We start from the raw sequence: 8620 nt of genomic DNA on the forward strand, positions 1-8620 counted from the left end.
ATTAGCATATTACCCTTTTATTAGTATAGATATATGCACTCATTGGTTGATCCTTGTATGTGCCCTGACCAGGGAGCAAACCCACAATCTTGGCATATTGGGATGGCATTCTAAACAACTGAGCTACCCGGCAGGGCTATATATAATTTTTTTACGGAGCCTAAAATATTTTCTATCTGGCCCTTTATTTTATTTTTTTTAAATATATTTTATTGGTTTTTTACAGAGAGGAAGGGAGAGGGAAAGAGAGTTAGAAACATCGATGAGAGAGAAACATCCATCAGCTGCCTCCTACACACCCCCTATTGGGAATGTGCCCACAACCAAGGTACATGCCCTTGACCGGAATCGAACCAGGGACCCTTTAGTCCGTAGGCCGACGCTCTATCCACTGAGCCAAACCAGCCAGGGCTATCTGGCCCTTTATAGGAAAAGTTTGTCAACCCTTTCTTCTTTTCTCAAATAAGCACTTAATATTAAATATTTCCCCCAATGTTTCTTTAGCTGCTAATAGTTTAATGTTTTTATTATCATTCACTTCAAATGTTTTCTAATATTCCTATGATTTCATCTTTAACACTGGGAAAATAGAAAAAGTGTGCTATTTAGCCCTAGCTGGTTTGGCTCAGTGGATAGAGCGCAAGCCTGGGGACTGAAGGGTCCTGGGTTTGATTCTGGTCAAGGCCACATGCCTGGGTTGCAGGCTCAATCCCCAATAGGGGGTGTGCAGGAGGAAGCTGATCCATGATTCTCTCTCATCATTGATCTATCTTTCTTTCTCTCTCTCTCTCTCTCTTTCTCTCTCTTTCTCCCCCTCTCCCTTCCTCTCTGAAGTCAATAAAAAAGATATGCTATTTAATTTCCAAATATTTGTTGATTTGCTATCATATTATTGATTTCTAACTTACTCCTATTATTGTCAGAGAATGTAATACTCTATAACATTTCCATCATTTGAAATTAGAGATCTGTTTTATGGCTCAGTATATGGTCTATGTTGGTGAACATTGCATGTACATCTGAAAAGAATGTGTGTTCTGTAGTTACTGAGTATAGTGTTCTATAAATGTCAATTAGGTCAAGTTGGTTCATAGTGTTGTTCAGATCTTTTATATTCTCAGTTTTTCCTCTTCTGTCAATTACTGAGAAAGGCTGCTTAAATCTTCAAATATGATTATGGATTTGTCTACTTCTGTTATGTTTTTTTTACTTGTCCTATTAAAAGAAACTATGAGTTACAGGGCTAGAAGTCTCCTTTTGAACTAGGAATAAAGTTCAAACTTCAACAAGAAAAGATCTGATTGGTTTAGCCAGTCTCTATGTAGTATGGGGCTGTGCAGAGTCCTATAGCCAACACACCTTATAGCCACTGAGCAGACTATGATAACTGCTTTATGATTTAAACATCCATATCTGTTCAATCAGGGTCACAGGCCAAGCAGCTTATGCTAAAAGAAACTCTCAAAAGGAGCTTGTGGGTATGGCCATCTAGTTACATGAATCATCACTCTAATTTTATCCCTTAGGAATGGAAGATATGTAATAGGACATGCAACCTCATCATCACTGTGTGGAGGACCACTCCAAGAAAAAAAGAATATCATCACAAGCCAACAGACCTGAGGAGCTCTGGTTCACTTTGACTGTATAAGGGCTTATTTGTGAAAGTATGGTAGGAAAAGAATGCAGAATATACAATGCATTCCCTATGCCTCCAATATTTTTGCTCACGAAGTTCTAAAGGCAAAGTACAATTTGAAAGTTAGTACACTGAGGTTCCCCCCTCACAGTTGAACATGGTTGAATGATTTAAGCCTAATGAAGACTTAAAAATTGACTCATTTCAGAAAGTTTAATGATTTATAAATTTGTCTAACTTGTATTACATTTTTAAAATCTATCTAAATTAGTACCACCACTCTCACATCCACTGCCCTAAGGCATTCCATAGCCTTACTCGGGTATTTCCATCATAGCATCTATCACAATCTGAAAGTAGCTTTGTTTATAGTCTGATTCTTCCTCCCCCATTTTTAGAATGCAAGCTCCATGAGGACAGGGACTTGTCTGTCTTTATCACCACTTCCAACAAGAAAAGGTCTGTATCCCCTCTCCCCAGTGCCTAGAACAGAGCTGGCAAATGATAACCTCTCAATACAAATCTGAAGGATGAATAAATTAATCATGGAGAAGGGCTATTATCTAAAACTCTAGCATTATTTACACTGAGCTCTGAAAGATAACTTTGATTTGTCTATCTGAGTAACATAGGATTATATAATGCTCTGAGTCTTTACAACACTTAATAAACATACTGTCATAACTGAGAAACTCCTTTTCAAATAAGTTTCTAAATACTGATTTAGCTTTTAACCAGTATCCTCTGCAGTTATATTCCATCTGAAAATCTACAAGGTTCACTTAGCTTTTAACTAGCTTATGATTTTTATCAGTCATTTAATTAACAAATACTAACTGCTTCCCAACTTTGTGGAAGGCATTATGGGAAATTTACCAAAGACCTTGCCCTGATAGAGAGACTTTAGAAATCAATAGAAGAACAGCATGATCATAGTTGTACTTTGGGAGGTCTAACTTCATCTTAATGTTTTATTTGGGCTGGATGCAGGGAGACCAGTTAGAAGGCAATTACAATAATTAGTTCAAGACGGATAAATGGAGGGTCTGACTTAGAATAATGACAATGAAAACAAATGAATTAAATATAAAATGAAAAATAACGTTAAGATAGAAATGACAAATCTTCTATAGTTTTATATTTTTTAAAGAGTTTCGTATAGAATATTACCAGTGTTGAAACCTGTCCTTTTCTTAGTTACAGGTGGAGACAATCTGGGTGAACAACTGTTTCATTCTTGCACATAAATAATACGAAGTGATGACCTGTCACTGTATTACAGATGAGCGAGTAATTTGCAGATGTTTAGACAGAAATATCTACATGTTTAATAATTATACTTTTGTACTTAGAGATTACCATCAGCATTGATTCACTATAAATTTGAATTTAGCTTTGATTTCTAAAAGCGAACATTAATACTCAAAAACTAGATACACAACAATATTTCTTAAATTTAATTGGGAGTAGCAGACTATAAGCCATGAGTCCTGATGAAGATTTTTTAAGTTTATATTTTCATTGTGATACTTTTAAAAAATATATTCTGGATCATCTGGATAACAACCTCACATCTACAACCAATGGTACTAGAATTGGGGTGAGCTAAAGGAAAAGACACAGAACAGTCTTACAAGATAAATGATATATTTACGCAAAATGAAAGCCAAACCACCTAACCTGTGAGCATTCAAATACAGAAAAGTAGTACAGAAATTAGGTTATAATAGGATATATCATATATAGAAAACCCCACATCTTGCCAAAACAGACAATAAATAGTATATTATTCCTATGCAAAGAAAGATTTCGTTTCAGCAAAACAACATCATCCATCATTCTACATTTAATTTGCTTTACTGGTTTTATAGTTTGGCTTGTATTTCATTTATAAATTTACTTTTGTTTCTTGCATACAAGCAGTAATCCTAAAGAATTTACATCTATATACATATAAAATTAAATATTTCAATAAAATTATTTAGGCCAACACTGGGGATTCACAATATTTCCCCCCCTTTTCATGCTTAAGACTAACATAGTGGGGGGGAAACACGGAGATTCAAATCAGAAATACCCATTTCCAAATCCTTGTTCTCTCAGCAGTTTAATGTATAAACCTAAGCAACAATTTCTAAGCCTCGTTTATTGGCAGGGTTAACTGTGAAGACAGTTATGTGGTACCCTATAATTCAAATGAAAGTTATTTTCCTCTATCTAAATTAGCTTCCTCTGATTTTTTTTTTTTTTATGGCATTCAACATTCTATCAAACAGCAGTGTTTAAGGCCTTGCCATCTTTGATGTCTCTCTATAGAATTAGTCATTTATCACAATGTCTTCTTCCCACTACAACCAAGAATTTCCACATCTCCAAAGCTTTTAGCCTACAATGTATTTTTACCGCCACCTCCTCTAATCTATAACACATCCCACATAAAAACTACCGGATCTCTGTGGCTGTCACTCTCCTATTTTAAAAATTTCTGTAATTTTCAAAGCCTTCTGCATGCATTAAGGCCCTATTCAACCCTTCCAACCTACCTCTGATTCCTAAATTAAACATTTCCTGAGGCAATGATATTGAGGTATCCCCTATCCCTAGCATAGTATGTAAAGCAAATAACCAATAGTATTATTTAGAAAAAATAATGGAAAAGTATAATGCTCCTCTCCCCCCATAAAGACACTGGACTATCTCCAGTGGCATAACTTTTCCTGTATTTCTTTCTAACACAATTCTAATTATTAAAAGACAATTGTTCTAACCACAACAATCTAAAAACTAGTCTTTAAAGACAATCACGGAGAATCACAAAATGACAACAACCCTTTGTGATTAAAAAAAATAAGAAAACCAATGAAAAAGACTTTCTCATCTCCATCTTTAATTCTTTTTAAAATTCTTAGTCTTGTCCAGTCAGTTTTGCTCAGAGTGTTGGCGTGAAGACCAAAGGGTCTCGGGTTCGATTCCTGGTCAAGGGCATGCACCTCTGTTGCAGGTTCCCCAGACCTAGTATGGGTGCAAGTGGGAGTCAACCAATTGATGTGACTCTCTCATATCAATGTTTCTCTCCCCCCACCCCCATCCATTCTCTCTAGAAATCAATTGGGGGAAGGGGGAATGTCCTCAGGTGAGGATTAAAAAATAATAATATAATAATAAATAAATAAATATTCTTACTCTTACTACTAACCTAGCAGCTAGGTTGGCATGGACCAAATAATTGCAACATAAAACCTATAACAAGAAAAAAACAAAAACCACAGAATCAAATTCCTACTAGATATAAGAACATCAGACAAATTATTTTTAAAAATTCATTAAATAAATCTTCTGAGTACCTCTCAGACCCCTAAAAATTTTTTTGGTCTCTTAGCCTTCTAATGAACGAAAGCCAAATGTCCAAGATACACACAAAATATTTTACCTCTGAATAAAATATATGTATGATACTTCTTAAATACTATGACATCATCTCTTTGTAGGAAACTTGGATAAGGAAAATTACTGTAATCATAAAATTACCAGTAGGCATTTCTTAAATATTATCCACCTCTGTTCCCTCTCATATACTCAATGTCACTGACCCAATCCTCTACTACAAAAGCTGGGGAAAAACAGGGCTTGAAACTAACATATAAAATTTTGACTCATATGTAACTTTTCAGTAACACTACTGTTGTGTGCAAGGAGACAGACTCCTTAGGGATCTACAGCACAATCTAAAACACACAGGGATCTTTAGGTAATCTAACAAAATTAAATTATGGGTGTCATAAAGTCAATCAATGTAATTCTCCAGCTCTTTAAACAAAGGTGTCCAGTATTTTAGGATATAAAAATTCTCAATTCATTTTTACCAACTTAATGACTCACATCAGATGCATGCATCAAGCTATCACAACTTCCTTAACAATGAAGGCAAAACTTGTGAACCAAAATAGAGCTCCCAGAGCTGTGATTCACTTGAATTATAAAATCTACTGCAAAATCTTTCATAACTTTACTCTTGAATTGACGAAATGGGGGGGGGGGCGGTCACAGAGAAAAACTATAAAGCATACATGACAGTATCTCAATTGTTATTTGCCAATGGCAGGGCCAAAGGGGTTAACTCTACAGATGACAGAGCCATAAAAGAAAAAGGCAACATTTTAAATTCTTACAAAACTGGTCCATATGCTCAAAAAATGTGGGCATCCACACCCAAACAAGTTATAGACTATGATCTAAATCAAGAGCTTAAATGCAGAATAAAATGCCAATGCTCTGCCTCCCTAAAGAAACATACAACCCCATAAACTGCTGAACATCGTCACACCAATACCCACCAGAGTGGATATTTTGAATATTAAATCAGAAAATCGTGATAAGTACTAGCGGTTCCTCTAGGCCTCAGCAGCAGCCTTAGGTATCAGAGCAAACTCGAGCCCTCTTAATACTCAAAGAATAATGTTGATGTCATTACGAGGCTACTGATTCTTTGCACTCAGGACTAGTCATTCCTTGATCCACAACACAATTCTATCCCCCCACCCCACCTCCAAAATAAAGAATCTCAAGACGGAGAAGCCCTCGGGTACCCCCTTCTCTACCTCCAGCGGCAGCCGCCTTCTCCTGCCTCCGGCTCCGAGGTGGGGGCTCCAGCAGGTCCCGGGCAGTTCGGAGCCCGGCGGTGCTTGTTTTGCCCGTGCACGGTAGCTCTGGCCAGATGCTAGCTTTCCCAGGGCGCCCGAAGTGGAGCGCTACGGGGGACCCGGGGCTGAAGAGGGAGCCCGGGTGACGCCGCCGCGGCTGCCGCCGCCTCTGGTATGTCAGGGGCCGGGATTGTATTTCGAAAGATCCGCCATTTTCACCTCGTCATCACCATCACAGCTCAGCAGCTTCCCCGACAGCCCCAGCCCCGGCCGCCGCCGCCGCCGCCGCCGGTAACCTCCCCCTTCCTCCTCCTCCCCTCCCGGCCCTCCCCTCCCGAGAGGCGCACACCCACAGATCCGGGTAAACCTCCCGCCGGCCCCGCCAACCTTCAAATGCACGGGGAGGTGCACACAGCCCACGCCGAGCCCTCCCACCCCACTAGGAAAAATGGTGATCCTGCGGCCCGGCAGCCGCGCCAAAGGAAGTCGCGCCACCTGCGGGGTCCCCAGTCCGGCATATTTTTGTTTTGAAGAGCAAAAGCCATGGGGAAGGCGACAGAAGGACAATAAAGAACCCCAAATTCTTTCACTTTCCAAAAAGCAGTTTGAGGTGATGGCATGCATTTTATTCACTGTGCCCATCTCAGGCACGAAAAACAAGATCCAGACCTTTAATGTCACTCACCAACTCCGACATTTTCCTCCACTGTCAGCCCTGCTTGGACAGAATGAGCTATTTCCATAGGCACGTCTAACCTCCCCGACACGTTTGTAAGGTACAGGCATTGATCCCCATGCAGATACTGTGGTCAAAACAAAGTTCTGAACTATTTTCCCCTCCACTTAATTTCATCTGATCATTTCTGTCCTCGAACACTGTCACTTCCAGTTTGTCACTGGCTTAAGATGCCAAAGTGCAACTACGTTAAAAATGTATTGATCCTGTTCATGGATGAACAGTGAAAATAAACAGCTTGCTTTAGAACAAGACCCCAGAGTTATCTATCTATCCCCACCAGCTCTTATCATGCAGTTTAATAAATAACTAAAAGAGCACAGATTTTTTTTCTTTTTTTGAAAGAGAGAGGTTTGTTGCTCCACTTATTTATGCATTCATTGGTTGCTTCTTATATGTGCCCTAACCCGGGATCGAACCCGCAACCTTGGTGTATCAGGATGACACTCTACCCAACTGAGCTACCCAGTCAGGGCTAACATAGGTTTCTTTTAATCATCAAAGAAATAACAAGAAAACATGAGCTGCAAGGCTTCTAAGGAGACGGGAATTTTTTAAAAAACCTAAATTGGTTACCTTTGTGAATTTCAGAAAGATATGATAATCACCCATTCAAAAGCTGAATTCCATACCTGTCAAATACAGCATAAGCCCTAAAAGACCCATCCGAAATGAGCACATTGAATTTCAAGGTTTCGAACAGGGTCCCTCTACTGTCTTTTTTAAAAAGTTAGTCTAAGAAGAGTGAGGTAGAAGTTGACAAAGCCATCTCGTGTCCTTACCTTGCTTGAGTGACAACTCCATATAAAAGTCGGTAGGTTCAGGCTTAAACCGGTGTGATTTACTACCCAGCCGAGTCGCCGCCTCTATACCCAGCCTGCTACAGGCTTGAAAGTGTCCAGTCTTCCCGGCGTCTTCATCTTTGAACTTTATTTCCCCACCGCCAGCCGCGTCCACCCGCACTCTGCTGGGTGTTTACCGTTGCTTGGCCAAGCTAAGTCCCGGCCCGCTCCCTTCCCCCGTGCACCGCGGGGACATTGTGACATTTGGCTGGTGGGCTTCGCGAGGAAAACGGACACACACCGAGATCCTAGACAAGGGGCGTAGGAAGAACGGGGCGGCGGGCAGCAGGGAAAGGAGGGGCCGGTACAAAATGACACAGCAGCAAAACCGGTTCCCAGAAAGCCGGGGCCGACACGGCCGGCTTCCCGGGCCACGCAGTGAGCTTGTCAACAGCCGCGGCAGCCCTTCCTCCAGACCGCCAGGAAGGGCGGGCAGGCTGGCGGCCGGGTGACAGCCGCCCTCCCGGGTGCGGGCGGGAAGGGGCCGAGCCCGGGAGGATCCTCCCGCCCACTGCGGCCCGGGGGTAGGGCGCGGCGACCCCCAGGCTGCAGGTTCCCGCTCTCCGCCACCACCCACCAGCCCGGGCTCCCGGAGGGAGCGGTCAGGCGCCCTTCGGCCGCGCCACCACCCGCAGCGGGGGCCGGCGCCCCTTCCCGCCCGCCCGCCCAGATGCCCCCACCCCGGGGTCTGACACTTACCAAAGCCGGCGGCGCCGCCGCCTTCTCCTCGCGCCGCGCTCCCTGGGCTCCCAGCTGCCGCGGC

At 41.6% G+C, this 8620-nt stretch overlaps 1 protein-coding gene across 9 annotated transcripts in view; it reads right to left on the reverse strand.

The window, feature by feature from the left end:
• Positions 1-8614, reverse strand: part of LIN54 (lin-54 DREAM MuvB core complex component) — a 64568-nt gene extending 55954 nt beyond the window's left edge. For 2 of the 9 annotated variants that reach the window (XM_006084559.2, XM_006084557.2), the window contains exon 1: positions 8557-8614. Coding sequence is in view for 3 of the 9 variants with exons in the window: in XM_023750363.1 (XP_023606131.1) it covers positions 7798-7819 (22 nt within the window). In the remaining 6 variants the exon portion in view is untranslated. Of the gene's footprint in view, positions 1-6237; positions 6530-7797; positions 8269-8556 lie in introns of those variants that run through there. The other 7 variants (XM_023750363.1, XM_006084556.3, XM_014452008.2 and 4 more) reach the window with 7 other exon arrangements.
• Between the last annotated feature and the right edge of the window lie 6 nt (positions 8615-8620).

Source organism: Myotis lucifugus, unplaced genomic scaffold (assembly GCF_000147115.1).
Source record: "Myotis lucifugus unplaced genomic scaffold, Myoluc2.0 scaffold_12, whole genome shotgun sequence".
Lineage (NCBI taxonomy): Eukaryota > Metazoa > Chordata > Mammalia > Chiroptera > Vespertilionidae > Myotis > Myotis lucifugus.